This window comes from Tiliqua scincoides, chromosome 10, assembly GCF_035046505.1.
Source record: "Tiliqua scincoides isolate rTilSci1 chromosome 10, rTilSci1.hap2, whole genome shotgun sequence".
In the NCBI taxonomy this organism is placed as follows: domain Eukaryota; kingdom Metazoa; phylum Chordata; class Lepidosauria; order Squamata; family Scincidae; genus Tiliqua; species Tiliqua scincoides.
This window is the reverse complement of record NC_089830.1, coordinates 2,911,927-2,930,918: the sequence shown is the minus strand read 5'-3', so window position 1 is coordinate 2,930,918 and position 18,992 is coordinate 2,911,927. Positions and strand designations below refer to the sequence as shown.

At 51.8% G+C, this 18,992-nt stretch overlaps 1 protein-coding gene across 4 annotated transcripts in view; it reads left to right on the top strand.

Annotated features, from left to right (window-relative positions):
- The first annotated feature begins 5,376 nt into the window (after nt 1–5,376).
- The window catches only part of MAP7D1 (MAP7 domain containing 1), a 74,459-nt gene continuing 60,843 nt past the window's right edge, over nt 5,377–18,992 (top strand). For 3 of the 4 annotated variants that reach the window (XM_066638593.1, XM_066638595.1, XM_066638592.1), the window contains exon 1: nt 5,377–5,883. In XM_066638593.1, coding sequence (XP_066494690.1) covers nt 5,844–5,883 — 40 coding nt within the window. In that variant the 5' untranslated portion in view covers nt 5,377–5,843. The remainder of the gene's footprint in view (nt 5,884–18,992) is intronic. The other variant, XM_066638596.1, reaches the window with a different exon arrangement.

The following is an 18,992-nucleotide window of genomic DNA, read 5'->3' as shown; positions in this document are numbered from 1 at the left end:
ACAGAAAATGCCTCTGTGGGCAGCACATGTGAACGGCCTCAGGGGTGGGCTGACTAAGCACCCACAACTCCAGTGAGAGCCACAGTGAGCTGCCCAGACCACCTTCTCCTCCCCCAAAGGCCTGGCAATTGCTCAGTGCAGATGGACCATTTCCCAAGACCAAAGAGTTCAGGCAGTTTATTTTTCTTGTTCCAGCACTGGCCTCTGGTTCTTCCCTGACCTTATTCTGCTGCTGTGTGGAGAGCGGACTTCATACAGGCCAGCAATTCAGGCTTCCTGCCCTCCACGCATGCTCTCCTCCCCTTTAACCCTCTTCTGGAGCCATTGTCCCCAGATAGCATCCCTCCTCCTCTGTTACTGCAGGGCTTGGCACCAAATTGCCTTGATTAGTTTTTGAATCACACTTTGCAAAAGGATCAATTTCTCCTCTGTGCTTAATTCCTACCCCCCTCCCCATTGCTAATTCTTTCCATTGCCACATTGTCCTGCAGGCACCTCCGGATAATGGGATTGGTATCAACAAACCAGAAGGAAGCCCCAGGCCACAGTTTCTAATCCTCTTCCTGGCCCCCACTGTAGGATATCTTACACTTGAAGCATCTCTCAGAAATGCTTGTCCAAGTTTGCTCCAACACCTCCCTGGAAAGGGTTGACACAGCCCTGATTTAGTTCAGCTGCTGGACTCTGCAAATGGCTATATGGCTTTTCAAGGTTTACAGGGAACGTGAGGGTGATCTGGAGGGGAGTCACACATCTTAATACATTCTAACACAATCCTATGCAGAAGTATCTATATAGAGGTGTCCCATTATGCTCAGTGGGACTTTGGAAAGTGTATATAGGCTTGCAAAGAAGGCAAGCAAAGAAGGCAAAGAAGAGGCAAAGAAGGAAGGCCCACAGCCAGGGAGACAGACCAGGGGCAGACTGCACTTGCTCCCGGCGCGGAAGGGATTGTCACTCCCGAATCGGCCTTTTCAGCCACACTAGACGCTGCGCCAGAACCACCTTTCAGAGCGCGATACCAGAGTCTTCCGAGACTGAAGGTTGCCAACAATAATAGGCTTGCAGCAGTTAAATTATTTTGAGTGTTGACTGCCAAGCCTATGCACACTTTCCTTGGAGTGAGCCTCACTGGACACAGTGAGACTAAGTAACTTTAAATATCCATAGGCTTGCATGATTAGTCTCAGTGCAATGACATATTTGCACCAGCCGCCATCTCTTTTCTTCCTCCTCCTGCTCCCGAAGAGGAGGATGAAGATGAAGAGGAAGTACACGGTGCTCTCTTTTCCTCCACATGTCTGTTCCATTCCCTGATGTTCTAGCTCGTGATTTTCAACAGCTTTTTTCTCATGTCATACTGACCTCTATGATCTGCTTTATGGTCTTTGCCTCTTGTGATGTCACTTCCGACTCTTCCGGGTTCTGTGGATCTGTTTCTAGGGCAACTGTTTGCAGTCATGAACCATCTGTCCTTCCTCTGTCAGCTCTGCGGAGGGATAGATAATTTGTTACTATGGACAGTTGCCCTAGAAACAGAGCTGAAGAACCTGGAAAAGTTTTTCAGTGATTTTCAACTGCTGTGCTCCAAATTCCCATGGCACACCTGTGGACCTTTCACTGCACACCAGTGTTGTGGTATACCGGTTGAAAATTGCTGCTCTAGCCCATTACTGTCCTCTCCTCCATGTCTCCTCTTCTGCACATGACTCTTCTCTTTCTGTTTGACTGAAACCACAAAAACACAATCACACGTGTATTCCATGCTAGTGTATGCCAAAGAATTCCTATAGCACAGTTCATCAAAATCGTACATTACATTTAGAATCCCCAGGCTTTCAGTTACAAGATTATGCAAAAACACAGGCTGGGGAGGGGGTGAAACACCCTTTCACCTCCCTGATTGTGCTTCAGACAAATTGTTTCACAGTGTAACCTTACCTAGTGCCTTACATACTTACCTGGTGGTAAGCCTCATTGAAAGCTGTGGGACTTAACTTCTGAGTAAACATGCATAGAGATTATGCTGTAAAGGGTGTTAAGGAGTAGCTATTTCTCATTAAATTATCAGTCACAGTTCATTCATGCGCTCACTGGGCAGCAATGCACAGATCTTGGCTAGAATTTCCCGATGGCAACAAGAGACACAGTGTCAGCCTACCCCAAAGAGCCACAGTGGGGATGAATGAAATCAGTGAGAAGCTCAAGAAAAACATTTATCTGATTTTCTTTGTAAACCCCTTCCTGAACTTTTTTTTTTTTTTTTTACTGCAAAGCAGTATTATAAATATTCTTAATAAGAACAATATAAATTACAAAGCACTTTGCTGTGATTTGGTAATGGAATGTTCTGTTGCTCAGGGTTTGGTGTTTGTCTGTGTCTTGGTGCAAACAGTGTGTGCTACAATTAATATAGAAAATGAATGAATACACATACATGCAAGTTTGGCCTGGGACCAGTGATGGAGGGGCCCAAAGGAGGCAGATGGGGGTGGCAGGACTCACCCTGGGCCACTAGGAATGGAATGGTAGCCACACTTTTGCTGCTGAGGGCGCCTAATGGGGGGAAGGGTGGTGGAGTGAGGCCAGCAGGGGAAAGGGTCCTTTAAGGAGGCAGCAGGTCCAGGTAGAGCTAGGAAGGCACTGGAAGAGGGAGGTGGGTGGGGAAAGCTGGGCAAGGCATAACCCCTAGGGAGGCCAAGGAGCATAGAATCATAGAGCTGGGAAGACCCACAAGATCATCTAGTCCACCCCCTACCTATAGCAGGAAATCCTTGTAGAGCATCTCCAGCAAGTGCTGGTCCAGCAAGTGCTTTCAGCATCTGCTTGAAAGATGTTGGGTGGAGTGTGAAACCAGACAGATCCAAGAAAGCAATTCCTCCCCTCCCCCCCCACACACACCAGTCGAGGAGGTTGGAGGAGAATAGAGGAGAAAGGTTGGAGGACTGCCTGAAGGACTGTTGTCTGATGTGGGGGCTGAATGCGGGGGCCTTCTGCATGCAAAATATGACCCCCTTCCACTGTCAATTGAAAAAGCAGGGAAACAATTGATGAAAGACAAATCCTGTAATTCCAATAGGCAAGCACAGTTCACAGGCTCAGAGGAACTCTGCCTTTCCACCAGTTTGTTTGAAAAGCTGCTTCCTGGCAGGGGACAAGGTCACTCTGCACTAGCTTCAGGGGTCCACTATAGAAAATTTCCACTCCCAAGGAGATTGTTTCTGCTCAAAGATCCTACATGCTTTGCCTTAATTCCTTTTTTTTTTTTTTCAAAAAAATGCTTCTCTGTGAAGAAGGAACTCTGCGCATGCTTAGGAGCATTCATCTCGCTGCCACACTTTTAGAACACACAACTTGGCAGGTTTGCTCATCAGACCAGGAAGCACAAGGAGAGGAGGAGTCGAGCCACATCTGGGCACCACATCTCAAAAAGGATGCAGTGGAACTGGGAAAAGGGCAGAAGAGAGAAACCAAAAGGATTACCGGACTGGGGTACCTCCCTTTTGAGGAAAGGCTACACTGGCTGGGGCTCTTCGGTCTAGAAAGAAGGTGCCTGAGGGAGGATATGATTGGTACATATAATAAAATCATGCGCAGAGGTTCTCAAACTTTTTAAAGGCTCTAGAGGCTGCTGCTTAATTTATAAATGCCATGGGATATGCCTATAATGGAAGTGCTTCCCCCCCCCCAGTAGCAGCTTGTTTAACCCTTGATGCACATAGCCTAATCCGCCCTGTCAGTTTTGTGACCCACCAAAAACTGGTGTCACAGACCCACCATTAGAGAACCACAGGGGATGGATAGAGTGGATCAAGGGAGGTTCTTTTCCCTCTCACACAATACCAGAACCAGGGAGCAGCCACTACACTTGAGTGTTGGGAGAGTTAGAACAGACAAAAGAAACTACTTCTTTACCCGGCATGTCATCAGTCTGTGGAACTCCTTGCCACAGGATGTGGTGACAGCATCCGGCCTAGTGGGCCTATACATAGTGGAAATGGAAAAGGTGCAAAAGAGAGCAACTAAGATGATTACGGGGCTGGGGCACCTTCCTTATGAGGAAAAGCTATGGCGTTTGGGCCTCTTCAGCCTAGAAAAGAGACGCCTGGGGGGGACGACATGATTGAGACATACAAAATTATGCAGGGGATGGACAGAGTGGATAGGGAGATGCTCTTTACGCTCTCACATAACACCAGAACCAGGGAACATCCACTAAAATTGAGTGTTGGGGGAGTTAGGACAGACAAAAGAAAATATTTCTTGACTCAGGGTGTGGTTGGTCTGTGGAACTCCTTGCCACAGGATGGACCTGGCCTGGACGCCTTTAAAAGGGGATTGGACAAGTTTCTGGAGGAAAAATCCATTACGGGGTACAAGCCATGATGTGTATGCGCAACCTCCTGATTTTAGAAATGGGTTATGTCAGAATGCCAGATGCAAGGGAGGGCACCAGGATGAGGTCTCTTGTTATCAGGTGTGCTCCCTGGGGCATTTGGTGGGCCGCTGTGAGATACAGGAAGCTGGACTAGATGGGCCTGTGGCCTGATCCAATGGGGCTGTTCTTAAGTTCTAGATGCCTTTCAAAAGGGATTGGACAGATTGTTGGAGAAAAAAGTGCATCACAGGTTGCAAGTCATGATGACTGGTTTCCGAAGTAGGCTGCCTCAGCATGCCAGATGCAAGGGAGTGGCACCAGGGGGGAAGGGGTCTTGCTGCCTAAAATGCCCCCCTGGGGGTCTCTGGTGGGCCTGTGTGAGATGCAGGAAGCTGGATGAGATGGACTCCTTTGGGCCTAATCCAGGAGGCTCCTCTGATGTTCTGAGGAGCACATGCACAGGGCAGACATTGCTCTGAAGAGTTCCTTTTGGGGGGGGGGGGTCTGTGGAAGAAGAGGAAGCCCCTTCCCCAGTGTGAGGATGGGCATCATGGGGGGTGGATCCCTGCACTCTGGGGCCCCCCATCAGGAGCAGCACCACCACCCCCTGGCTGGGCCCGCCTCCCCTCCCCTGCCCTGTCCCCCCTCCCTGCCCCCTTTGTGTGCGCCCACATGAGTCACCCTCTCAGCTGCTGGGCGGCCAGCATCCAACTTTCCCTACATAGTCTCAACATGTTCCCGGGCGCGACCAAGAGGCAGGGCGGAGGGGGGGCCGGGAGGCACCGAGGACCTGGGGGCTGCCCCCTGAGCACCCCCTGAGGGCGCCGGCAAGCCCCCCGCCCCCAAGCCTGCTAGGCACCCCTAGGAGCCCCGAGGCGGGGAGGGGGCGGGCTGGGGGCGCCCGGCAGGGCTGCCCGAGCAGTGGGTGCCCCCCGCGCGCCGTGGATGCGCCCAGCTCCAGCCCCAGCTCCGCACCCGGCCGGGCAGGGCGCACAATAGCCTGGCGCTGCGGCTCGGGGGAGCATCAGCTGCTGCGGGAGGCGAGCGGAGGCGCGGCGGTCCCGGACTGGGGGCTGCCCTGCCAGGGAACACGCCCCGAGGGGGTCGCAGCCGGAGCCCCTGCGGGCAAGCGCGGCCGCTCGAGGGTCCCGCGGCGCCGGGGGGCTCGCTTCTCCCAGCGGGGGCTTCCGCTCCCTGCCCAGCGCTGCGGGCGCGGGCCGGGGAATGCGGGCGCGCCTGCTCTCCTGGGTGGACGGCCCCGCAGCCCCCCGACGCCCCCTGCCCGGCGGAGACCCGCTCGCCCTGCCCTGCTCCGGAGGGATGAGCGCCGAGGGGCTCTGAGTCGCCCGCGGGGGACGGCACCTTCCGGGGGGATCTGCCCCCCCCCAGCAAAAGGCTGACAGCGCCCGAGGGAGGAAGAGGCGCCCCCGCCCCACACTCATCGCCCCCTTCCAGCAGCAGCACCATGCAGGAGGAGCGGAAGCCCCAGCCGGGGGGCGGCCCAGGTACTGCTCTGCCTTGGGGGGCTGGAGGGGCAGCAGGGGGGGGTCTCGATCCCCCATCTGGGCACAGGCAGCGCAGCCCGCATCTCCCCCCCCCTCCGCAGCGGGAGCCCATTGTGCGATGTGGGGCCGGCCCGCTGGCCTTGTGGGGCGCGGGCGCGGAGGGGGGATGCGGCAGCCGGGGGGGGGGTCGGCCGGGCTCGGGGTGGAAGCAGGCTGGTGGCCGGGGATGCAGCGCGCAGGGCGGTGGCGCGGGCTTCGCATCGCGCCAGGGAGGCAGCTCCTGGGGGGCTTGGGGTGGGCTGGACGGGGGGGGGAGAGCCCACTGGGGACGGCGCCAGGAGCACCCCATCCACGCTCCCCCCAACATCAGGGGGCGTCCGCTTCTGCTGAGCCATGCAGATGAGCTTTGTAAAGACCCCCCCCAAAATCCCACCCAGCCCCAGATTGGCATCTCCCAGCAGCTGCTTTGGGAGGCCACCAGGCATGCCAAAGAATCTGCCCCCTTCTGATCTTTATTGGGGGGGGTCAGCTCCATAGTTCCCCAGGACACTGGCTTAGGTTTGGCCTTGTGGGGAGATGTTCAGGATGAGACCCCCCCCCTCCCCCAGGCTGGGCCTTGTTTTCTCTCCAGCTTCTGCAGTTGGGATTTCAGGCCAGGATGGGTGTCCAAAGAAAGGGGGCTGGACTGAGCCCCACCCCCCACCACCATGAGCAAAACCTCCCTGCCACTTGGGAGGGGAAAGTTGGGGGGCTGCATCTGCAGGGTGATCAGCTGGTTTTGGCCCCCAGAAACAGTTTCCTGGGAAAGCATCTGGGACGTGGCCCTCTTCCCAGAGGAGTTGGCCACAAGTTGATCTGTCCAAGTCTTGTGTGTGTGAGTGTGGAGGGGGCAGGGATCAAAAACATGGCAGTTGTTCTCCAGGCGCAAATGCCACACACTGGTAACATCCTTGGCGGATTATGGGGGGCTGCACCCGTCTCAGCATGGACCCTATTTTGGTCTTTTTTCCCCTGCAGAGCTGTTTGTGTTGGTCATTTTATTTCATGCTGCGTTCTCGATCCTTTTGGATCTGCGCTGGTTTTTCTAGAACCCCTTAAAGCCCCTGCTTTCTGATTTCATGTGGCTTAACGGTTGTTGGCTGTTTGTTACCTTTGCTTGTGGAGGTCAGCTTCGAGACACGGAATGAAGCAAGCAAAAAAAGAAAAGAAAACCAAAAAGCCCCCCAAGAATCCCATGATTTTCCATGCCAACCTTGCAGTTCTTTTTTTTAAAAGGTTCTTGCTGGAAATCCATCTCTTTTCTCTTGTGTGTTTTTTTCTTTTCTTTCTTTTTGTGGTGCTTGTGGGGTTTTCAAACCCTTTTGCCTGCTGGCTTAAGGCCTAACCAGAGCTTTTGCTCACCCTCTTTTATTCAGGAGCAAGACCACTTAAGCCTAATACTTGCTTGTTTGCCGAATGTTTGCTGAATGCTTGTTTACAGCGTAAGTGGGGCAAATAAGAGAAGCTGAATGTAACTCTTTTCACCGGAGAGTAAAGGAACCCAAGCGAGTGTGGGCCAGGTTCTCCCCCTTACATGAATATTTCTATGTTCTTTTGAATCACTGCTCTCTGGCAAAGTGAGGTGGTTACTCTGGGATAAATATCCAACGGGGATCAGTCTGTGCCATGTGGCTGCTGGTCTCTAGATTATAAGACCAGCAAGTGGCAGTTTAAGGAAGGGGGAGTGTGTCTGGGCTCTGAGTTCTCCGATTCATGCCTGGGACTGGCCAATTCAGACACGACTGTAAAGTTATTTTGGGGCCTTGGTGGTTTCTTCCAAGTAACCAGTATCTCCTCAGTGTAGAGAGGGAAGAGGAAGTCCAGCCAGCTACTGAGATTTCCCACCAATGTAGGCATCAAATGTGTCCACTGGAGAAACAAGTAAATGCGGGAGGCTGGAGATGGAGAAAGGCCTAGACCAGTCATGTTTCTAGGGGAGGTTTTTTAGAGAGAAAAAGGCAAGGAGGATGTCAACCCATTGAAATTGGATCAAGCTTTACAGATTCATGGGGGTGTGGATGCAAAGGGTTAGTGACCATATTTAAGTTGGCAAAGCCTGGCCTCCTTTTTCCATGCAGGGCCGGCTTGAAGCCAGTTGGACCAATTGCTGTCAACTGGGTTCAGCACCTAAAGGCCCCCTGCGCTAGGATGATGTGGTCTTCTCTGCAGTTTGTATTAAAATGTGCTTAGGTCCATTTGGTCCATTAATTCATTTGCACTTTTAAAGTACACATTTTGATTGCTTTCCATTCTACCATTGAGATATAACATCTATCATACATTTTATTAATACTGTATCTCTAATTTTCTACAGCCCTTGGCTGCGAACCTGGGTCCCCACAGAACGTTTCCAATTGGGCCCCATAGCACCCAAGGCTGGCCTTGTTTCCAAGCTTCCAATAATTGCTCTGCTGGTGGTGTTTTGGGGGGGGGGAGAAGGAAATGGGGAGGCAATTCCTTCTTTCTGGGGTGTAAGAGGGTGGTTCGTGCGAGAACATCACTCCAGACGGCTACCTTGACGGGAAGTTCTGTTTGTCCACTGGGGATCTGGGGCCACACTGGTTGCATGCTGAGGGTTTTGAATGACTGGAAGAGGCTGGTGAGCGTGTGGTGGTGGAAGAGTCTGCCAAAGTCTCCCTGGTGCTTAATATTTGCACCTCAATATGAGCCTGGGAGAGCCTTGCTAGGAGGTCAAGTGGGACCTGAGTGGGTGTCACATTCCCAGAAGGGGAATCCGTGGTCAACATGTTTGTATCCCCTTCTGAAGGCCATGCTGTGGATCAAGCAGTGGCCTAGAAGATGGAAACAGGCCAATGAGCCCAGCTCAGGAGGCAGATGTAGAGCCTGCCACTTCATCGGGGAGGCTCACAGGAGGCCCCCTTGGTGCTAATTAGATTCTCACAAGTGACTGGGAGCTGTACGGTGACCTTGGAGAGACCTTTCCAGGCAGTTGCGTCGGCATCTGTCATTCCAAGCAGCCATTGCTAGTCGGCTCCGTTGCACATTCTTGCATCGTGCGGGCAACAGGGTCGTCTCCTTCTGGACTGGGGTTGTGTATTTGTACGCACCGCACGCGTTTTGCTGGGGGACTGTGGCTGGGCAGCTGTGACCAGGGGACCCTGCATGTGACGCCAACATACCTTTTCAGGTTGCGGGACATGTTGGTTCCCCTCTAATTGGGGAAGCATTTGCAGATCACTTGGCCACAGACCCACCTCCCCTGATAAGCCTGCCTGTGTGATTTGTCAGTCTGGTGGTGTCCACGCTTTGTCTTTTTAGGTCTGCATCTGCAGAAAAATCTAACTCAAGAAGTGATGTCTGAAGAGCCCTGCCCTGCCTCAGCATGTTTAGCTTTCAAGTGACCCCCCTTGGCACTGGGCCTGACCCAGTCTATTCTCTTGCACCTTTCCACTTCCTGCCTGCACCCCCCCCCCCATGGGTAGCGGTTTTGCAGTCTTCTGTCAGCATCTTCATCCAAACAGAGCAATGGGTAGCCCACAAGCTGCAGGTAAAGGCACACCCCTCTCCTGCCAGTGCTTCCCTGCAACTGGTATCCAGAGCCACACTGCTGCTGTGCCTGAAGGTAGTGCCTAGCTCTAGTATGTACTAATAGTAGTAGCTAGTAGTAGTAGTAGTAGACAGTAGCTAGTAGCTACGATTGACTAGTAGCCATAGACAGACCCGTCCTCCATGAATTTGTCCAATTTCCTTTTAAAGCCATCCAGACAAGAGGCCATTGCCATACCTTGTGGCACTGAGTTCCACAGACAAACAGTGCAGTCTGCGAAGTACCCACTTTTCTCCATCCTAAGCCTCCTAAACCAATCAGTTTCATTTGATGTCCCCAGTTTTTGTGTTGTGAGGGGGGGGGGAACGTCCTTGTGTAAAGCTCCCTTGCTGTAGGGGCGTGTTGATGGGGAGGGGGTTGCTCAGTCTTGGGACTCCTTCTCTCAGTTCCCCTTCTATCAAACAGAACTGTTGACGTCTCTTGTCATTTTGTTGGAAGGATGAATGAAAAGCAAGAGTTGTGTGACTCTTTTATTGTGGAGATGACAAAAGTAAACATGAGGCTACTGGAAATTGAGGATGGGGGGCTTGGAGGCTGAGTGGGGGGGGAGATATATTACAGAATTTTCCCCATAAGTTGTCCAGTGGGACAGGCTGCCTTGGTGGGGTTTTCCAGCCTGTTTGGTTCCCTTTGACCCTGTTTTTCTTTTTCTTTCTGAAGGAAAGGGAAGCCTAATGAGGGAGACTGGCCCCTGCAGCCTGTCCAGCCGATGTGGCTGTGGCCCTGTGGCTTGCTAGGCTGAGAAACTCCCAGGCCAGACTTACATGGTGCCCACATGAGAGTCCTCTTTTGCCTCTTCCTCTCTCCAGAAACCAGAGTTTGCACTGAGCCTGCCTGGGCTTTGCTGTCTGTGTCCCGCCCAGCAGCCCCCGCCAGACAGGATGTGGCTCAGTGCGCTTTCGTGGCCCTGCACATGGAGTGGGGGAATACAAAGAGGTTGAGCAAGCCCTTCCCACTCAACTGTCCATGAGGCAGGGGAGGCTGACTCACCCCAAACCCGAGCTTGCAGGAATCTGTTGCAGCTGTGCCGGGCCGCCTTTCATTTTCCTTTTTATTTCAGCGTGCCTGTCAATCACAGCTCTCTGCTGCCCTGTTATGATAAATTCTGAGCTTCCCATTGTTTAGAGTGGAGCGGAGCGTCCCTTTCCTTCCCCTTCCGCGGATCTCCTCCAGCCAGGGAGGCCAAATCTGTGCAGAGCGTCCAATCACAACAACCAGGCAAAGGTTTTTCTAGCTGTGTTGCCCGGCTGGGAGTAGCAACCTGTAATAGCAACCTACTATGCAAATGCTTGGGTGGTGGGCTTGGCTGCTACGGAGTCACGGCTGGGCAAGGAAGGATTCCCTCCAAAAGCCATGTTGCAGACAGGACTCCCACCCACACTTTGGCAGCCCTTTTGGGACAGGGAGCTATTAGATATTTGATTTTCTCTGTAAACCGCTTTGTGAACTTTTTGTTGAAAAGCGGTATATAAATACTGTTGTTGTTGTTGTTGTTGTCCAGAGTATTTCCAGTGTGATTCAGTAGCTAGAATGCTGGCTGTTGACTGTCAAGCTCTAAGTTAAAACCTCTGTTTTGAAACCTCAGTTGCTAACCTGAGTTAGCAACCTCAGTCTTCTTGTCTGCAAAATGGGAGCAAAGTCCCTTGTTGCTGTGAACTTGAAATGTTTTGCCTGCTAAAACTGTGCAGTGATTACTAGCTGGTATCAACAAGTGGAGCTGTGAACTCAAAGATCTCCAGCTGAGCACATGAAGTTGCATCTTACTCAGTCTGATCCCTTTACCTGCCTACTCTGGCTGGCAGCAGCTCTCCAAGGTCCTTCTCCAATGTACCTTCTGATGACATGTAGGTCATCAGATATGGTGATCTACATGTGGACATCAGGTTTTTCCCTGCATGAAATGCTGTCGTGGGTAGGAAAGGTTAAAATGTGAAATGCCCCTGGTTGTGGTAATGTAAAGAAGGAAAGGATTTTTTTTGGCATCCAGATCAGATTGGCTAGTGACCATGCTGGGGTCATGATCAGATTGGCTAGTGACCATGCAATCACTGAGTGATTTGGCTTGATTGCCAGTGCCAAGTCATCAAGTGCCCTGCTGAATTGCCCTCTCCCCTGCTTTGTCTCTCTGCTTGTGCAAGACACCAGTTCAGAGTGAGTGGACTGATTTGTGTAGCTGGCCAGAATTTATGATTGCGATAGTGCAGTGTCTGACCCTAGATCTCTCCCATCTGCTCACGTTGGAGGAAGGAACAGAGACTCACCCCTGCAGTCACACTTAAGTTTGGAGCCACTTGGGCAGGAGTGTGAGTCCAGCCACTTTCCCAGCACAACCCATGTCCCTGCAGTCTGGGAAAGTTGTGAGAATCTTTTTTCCCCCTCAGGTGGCTCCAAAACTCAGAGCAATTGTGGGCACAAGCACTTGCCCTTCCCCTGCACCACATACTCATTTCAAAAAATCAGGTCACCCCTTGGGGTACCTTCTGCCATCCTCTGCATATTGGGGGCTTATAGGGCAGGACTTCTGTTTCAGAGATTGGAATCTCCTGAGGATTTCCACCACAGAGGGGATGAATTCCAGGCAGACTGGTTGTCATAGTTTGTGCAAATATTGCTTGTGCTCCAGCAAGGGAAAAGAGAAAGACTCCCTTGGAAGGCCTCACGACCCATGTCCAAGACCCCTTCCAGCCTCTCCTTTGGCAGGGCTAAGAGGTAGCAGGTGCCCCGGCGCTCCCCTCCTTGGGTTCCTGGTGTGATTCAGTGAGGATGCAGCCACAGAGTGATGGAGAGCTCATGATGAGGAGTGACAGGCCTTGCGGAGCATCTCAAGTTCCCTGGCAGCCTTTGCCTCCATGTATATTTTAACCACAGTGTAAGCTCATGCCCAGCTATCACGTCAGAGCTCAAATCTGCCACTTGGCCACGCCAACACCCCCTACTCCGCCCTGACTCTTAAGTGCATCTGCTGGGTATACCTCCAGGGTGTGCGGGTGTTCAAACACACATGGAGCACCCAACCACAACAGATGCTTCAGCTGTGCAGTAGCTCTAACTCGGGCCTGAGTTTTGTGCAGGTGCCCCCCCGAGGGATTTGCTTTTACTTCCAGCCACTCTCCTGTGAATCTTTTTGTCTCCTGAGCAATCACATCCTGCCCCTCCACAGCTCTCTCGATTGAAGGGGTGCTGTCAGCTGGAAACACACTTTTCATGCGCCTTCTTAAATCTTGAGAGTGGGTGAGGACAACACTTCTTTCTGTGTCATATGTCTCGGAGTCAGCCAATTCTTAAGAAAGGTTTTCCAAAGTTTGAGTTTTTTAAAAAGGAAAGTTGTTTGGCTTTTTTCCCCTTCACATACATCAAATAATTTAGCTTGTGAAACTCCCTGTCACAAGATATGGTGGTGATGGAAGCTAGCTTTGTTGACTTTGACTAGCGGTTGAGGATGGTCGCTCAGTAGAACAGCCTTGTACAGTTGCAGTGAACTTTTTGGTTTGACCCAGCAAGGCGGTTCCAGGGCTGGCCCAAGACCTGGTGGCACCTGTAATGACATGCACTATGGCGCTGCCCCCCTCTTGCATCAGTTGTCATCTTCACTGCCCCTGGAAAGGAACAGGAAGAGCAGATTGGTAGAGAAAGAGGAAGGACAGAGGAGAGGAGAGTGGTAGGCTAGAGAGCATCCAACCCTCTAGCCTAGCACTCTTGTTTCCTCCATGCTTCCTCTCCTTTGAAATTATATGGATGCCTCCCTCATCCAGTTGCCCTGGCAAGCGGAATTCCTTGAAGAGGCAGCTCCTGCAGCCTTACTAGATATAATGTTTGCCTGAAAAGCTTGTGCATTTTTTAAAAAGCAACTTGACATCTCGACATGCATGACTTGCGTGGCATCTCAGGTCAGCCATGGAGGGAGAATCCTTCGCACTCCAGCTACCCAGCTGTGGATGGAAAAGAAATCAACAACTGCCCTCAAGAGGTTTAGAGGGATGAAAGCCTTTTCATGTGGTTGACAAAATGGCAAAATAGCCGCTGGTATTTCCAGAACTGCACTGGGATGACCGGAGACAGAAGGGCAGGGCAGGAGAGGGTCTCTTGTGCTGACGGAGGCCCCCATCCTTGCAAGAAAATAATAGGTAGGGCTGGACTGGCACCCACTCCCCCAGTATGTGCCTGAGAACGATTCATAATTTGCAAGTGAGTCTTCTTTCTGTCTCCCTCTGCATCCTTTTGTCCAGAGCAGCATGGGTCGCTGCACCATATATTAAAATGGTGCGACTCAGGACTGGCCATCCATGAGGAGTGTTAAGGTGGTCTCCTTAGGTGGAGGGGTGGCAGGTGTTGCCTGCCTCTGTTTGCCTCCCGTCTGCCTCCGCTGCTTCTCTTCTCCCAATTCTATGCTTGGGATAATTAGGAAAGGTATTGAGAACAAAACGGCCAATATTATAATGCCGTTGTACAAATCTATGGTAAGGCCACACCTGGAGTATTGTGTCCAGTTCTGGTCGCCGCATCTCAAAAAGGACATAGTGGAAATGGAAAAGGTGCAAAAGAGAGCGACTAAGATGATTACGGGGCTGGGGCACCTTCCTTATGAGGAAAGGCTACGGCGTTTGGGCCTCTTCAGCCTAGAAAAGAGACGCTTGAGGGGGGACATGATTGAGACATACAAAATTATGCAGGGGATGGACAGAGTGGATAGGGAGATGCTCTTTACACTCTCACATAACACCAGAACCAGGGGACATCCACTAAAATTGAGTGTTGGGAGAGTTAGAACAGACAAAAGAAAATATTTCTTGACTCAGCGTGTGGTTGGTCTGTGGAACTCCTTGCCACAGGATGTGGTGATGGCGTCTGGCCTGGATGCCTTTAAAAGGGGATTGGACAAGTTTCTGGAGGAAAAATCCATTATGGGGTACAAGCCATGATGTGTATGCGCAACCTCCTGATTTTAGAAATGGGTTATGTCCGAAAGCCAGATGCAAGGGAGGGCACCAGGATGAGGTCTCTTGTTATCTGGTGAGCTCCCTGGGTCATTTGGTGGGCTGCTGTGAGATACAGGAAGCTGGACTAGATGGGCCTATGGCCTGATCCAGTGGGGCTGTTCTTATGTTCTTAACTACAATTCCCAGAATGCCTTGCAGGTCTTGTTATCTGGTGTGCTCCCTGGGGCATTTGGTGGGCCGCTGTGAGATACAGGAAGCTGGACTAGATGGGCCTATGGCCTGATCCAGTGGGGCTGTTCTTATGTTCTTAACTACAATTCCCAGGAGGCCTTGCAGGTCTCTTGTTATCTGGTGTGCTCCCTGGGGCATTTGGTGGGCCGCTGTGAGATACAGGAAGCTGGACTAGATGGGCCTGTGGCCTGATCCAGTGGGGCTGTTCTTATGTTCTTAACTACAATTCCCAGGAAGCCTTGCAGGTCTCTTGTTATCTGGTGTGCTCCCTGGGGCATTTGGTGGGCCGCTGTGAGATACAGGAAGCTGGACTAGATGGGGCTATGGCCTGATCCAGTGGGGCTGTTCTTATGTTCTTAAACTACAATTCCCAGGAGGCCTTGCAGGTCTCTTGCGATCTGGTGTGCTCCCTGGGGCATTTGGTGGGCCGCTGTGAGATACAAGAAGCTGGACTAGATGGGCCTATGGCCTGATCCAGTGGGGCTGTTCTTATGTAAGCCTTCCCCCTGCCCAGTTGATTTTTGCCATGTCTCCTTCTGCATCCTTTTGTCCAGTGCAGCGTGGGTGGCTGCACCGTATATTAAAATGGTGCGACTCAGGACTGGCCATCCATGAGGAGTGTTAAGGTGGTCTCCTTAGGCGGAGGGGTGGCAGGTGTTGCCTGCCTCTGTTTGCCTGTCTGCCTCCGCTGCTTCTCTTCTCCCTACAACCCAAGATGAGGAAGGGGAATGGTGTCATGAGCCACCTCTGACTGCCCCACTGGTTCCTTGCGCTCTGGCATGTGGTTTCCTCCTGTGGAAGTCCACCTTGGGCACAGTCAAGTCAGGCTCACGCATAGGTATTCATGCTTTTGATGACTCCTGCATCCTAGCCATTGACATGCCTGAAGGAGCCACAGCAGATTCAGCACCACAAACACAATTCTGCTGCCTCACAATGCTTTTCAATACTTGAGTAAATTTGCACACTAAGTCCCAAGTCCTCAAGGTTATAGAGCCTTGGAGGAGCTGCACCCTAAGCGATATGGGTTTGTTTGATTTTAAAAAAAACATCTGCAGTTGAAGGCTGGCCTGCCCTCTTGAGCCCTGATTGGCGGGGATGGTTTTGCAACAAGAAGCACCAACATAGCTAAAGCCTGTCTCAGCAACCCAACATCCTTCCTGGAATGAAGTTCACAGAACTAAACACAGATTCCGGGTGTGGCCGTACCAGCGACTTAGCAGAGCCAGGCAGTGGCTTTTTGATCTTGGAACTTGGACTTTCTTATTCCTCCTGTCCAAAACAGGAAGAGAGTCCCAGGAATCGGGGTCCCTGTCCAGCCAATTGATTGAGTGGCATTACTACTAACCTTTCCCCAGATATCTGGGGGACTCCCCTCCTGCTTCCTCTCAGGGCTATTTGTGCCAGGAGCCGAAATATCACATCCCCTGAGAAACCGCACGCTCAATTAAACACACAAATGCATGATGCACAAACCACTTCCTGTGCGTTAACTCTGCAAGTGTATCCCTTCACACCTGACTGGCAGCACCTGCCACTAGACGCCCAGCAACCCCAGCTAAGGGAAGGTTCTCTGCAGGCACCAGGGAAACAGACACCAGCTCTTTTCCATCTGGATGTGAAACTTGGCAGCCTGGCCACTTCTCAAAGGCAAGGGTTTCATGGTTGTGCTGAGAAGAGGCGCTGGGAAGCCCCCAGTTTAAGCCTGGGTTTTAGCCACACCCTCATTTAGTAACCTCTAGGGCTGACTCAAGGCATCCCAGCATCTTAGACGGTGTGCCAAATGCCTTTCCTCTTTGCCCAGCCACGCATCAACCTCTCCCACCTCTGCAGGGGCGGAAGAGGAAGTGTGTAGGAGATGAGGGGTAGGCTAGAACGGTAACTCTCTAGCCCAGCCGTTTTCAACCACTGTGCCATGGCACACCAGTGTGCCACGAATGGTCTTCAGGTGTGCCGTGAGAGTTTGGGGGAGGGTCATTTGTTAGTAGGTCCAGTAGGGATGCGAGCCCCCCACCAACAGCATGGTGTGCCATATCAATTGTCAAAAAAACTGATGGTGTGCCTTGGCAATTTTAGTACCTTGTCAGCGTGCCATGAGACAGAAAAGGTTGAAAATCACTGCTCTAACCTGCCACTCTCCTGCATTTCCTCTTTGTTCCCCTCTTTTTGAATCCAGAGAGGAAGAGGAGGAGGAGCATCCGAGGTGATGGGTGGTGAACTGCTGGGCAAGGGGGGCAGCATTTGTCACTCCCCCCCCCCGATTCTGGAAAGTTTTGAACTGGATCTGCTGGGTGCAAAGTACTAAGCTCTTGTTCAGCTGTTTATTCCAAGCCTGACTTTGTAACTAGCCCTGCACAAAGAGACCGCAGCATGACAGACAGAGAGGAAGGCGAATGGGGCAAGTGTGGGGCAGGGGTCACAGGGCACAAAGTTAGCTGAAGTTGGCTGAGAAGGCAGGACTTTCCGAGGACAGGCTGCCAGGACTGTTTATTCTGTCTGGAGAAGCGAAGGCTACGCAGGAGTGATAAAAGCCTGCTGGGGTGTTGGGCAGCCGTTATCAGGGGCCTTGAGAGGAGATGGTCTCTGTGACCATCTGAAGGGCAGAAGGAGATTGATCCAGAATAAATAGGGAAAAGTGGAAGGCAAGGGGCAGGGAAGTGTATTTCAAATACGGTTTAGAGCTCCTTGGAAGCCTGTCCCCATGTTAGAGCAGTTATGCAGTCCTCTTGTGCAGCGACGGCCCAAATAGTTTCCGCTGCTGCCTTTCAGTCGGTCCAAATCAACTGATCCACAGCTGTGCTCCTTGCCCCCTTTTTCTGTGTGCCATGTTTGCCCACAAGTGCCCTGGTTTCATGTTTCCATGTGTCTGGGAAAGCAAAGGGTGTTCTCACTCAGTGTTGCTGCCCTGTGGAGCACAAATAGGTCTGTAGAGTCCCAGAACCAGCAGCATACAGTAGCATACCAAGGGCAGGACAAGGGGGTGGTCTGCCCCTGGTGCTTGCCATAAAAGGGCGCCGGTGTGCCTGTCCCTTTGAATGCCAGGGAGACCTGTCCTTCTCTGTGGGGAATCTTGTGGCAAAGACCTGGTCTATCTAGCGTTCGAATGGCAGGCAGACCTGGCCACCCCTAGGGGTTTTCAGGGCAGAGGCCAGGTCTACCCATGGCTTTGAGCAGCCAATGGTGGGGCAGTGGGAGCAGCCCATCGCGGGTACCACTGACACTACATATATCACTGCCCAGGACGGTATGCTTGTTCCCCGGCATTGCTCAGAATTACAGGCTGATGTTCCAGTCGCAACACAAGAGGACTTTTATATGAACTTCCCTTTGGAAAGCATGAGCATGAAATACCCATGAAATACCCATCTGGGGTATTTCCAGAGCGGTTTTAGTGGCAAGGTGCAAATCTGCGGGCTGACTCGCCTTCTCTGTCATGATTGTATTGGTTCTGTTTGCAAAGCATTTTACTTTAGATCACCTGAGAGTTTGTCCTCTGGTGCTTGATCTGTGATTGCTCATTCACATGAGATATAGCAGTCCACCAGTCGTTCATTGGTGAACCAGCCATAACTGCATAAGATAAGATCCCTGATGCACCAGAGCAGGGGTGTCCAAAGTTTTTGGCAGGAGGGCCACATCGTCTCTCTCACACTGTGTCGGGGGCGGTGGGGGGGAAGAATTAATTTACATTTAAAATTTGAATAAATTTGCATAAGTTTAAATAAATGAATATATTAAAGATGAACTTATATGAATAAATGAAGGTCTTGCAATAGCTCCAGGCCTATAAAAGGCCTTGCACAAAGCAAGGCTGGCCTTTCCTTTGCTGCCTCTGCTGCATCACAGACATGAAACAGCAAGCAGTGGAGGGAGCCCTCACCCCATAGCTCACGCGAGAGGTCAGTCACCCTCACACTGAGAGCAGTTGCGTTAGGCCAGTGCGGGCTCCAACAAATCTCTGGAGGGCCAGAGGCTCATTGGAGACTGGGGGCTCCCTGAGGGCTGCATTGAGAAGCCTTGAGGGCCGCATGTGGCCCCAGGGCCAGGGTTTGGGCACCCCTGCACCAGAGCAAGAACGGATCTGACCCCCAACTTCCTTGTGCCTAAGGCAGGGGTGTCAAAAATAAGACCTTCAGGCCAAATGTGGCCCCCAGAAGCAGTTTATCTGCCCCCCTTTATAATTGGGGTCTCCCAGCGCGAAGATTGGGTTCTCTTGTATCTTGAAATTATGAACAAGATTTGTGCATTTTCTCTCCTGTTGTTTGCAGCTAATGAGTTTCTATGTGAGAACACAGTGCTTATTTCTGACCATCGTCGGCTTGATGATGTCACCT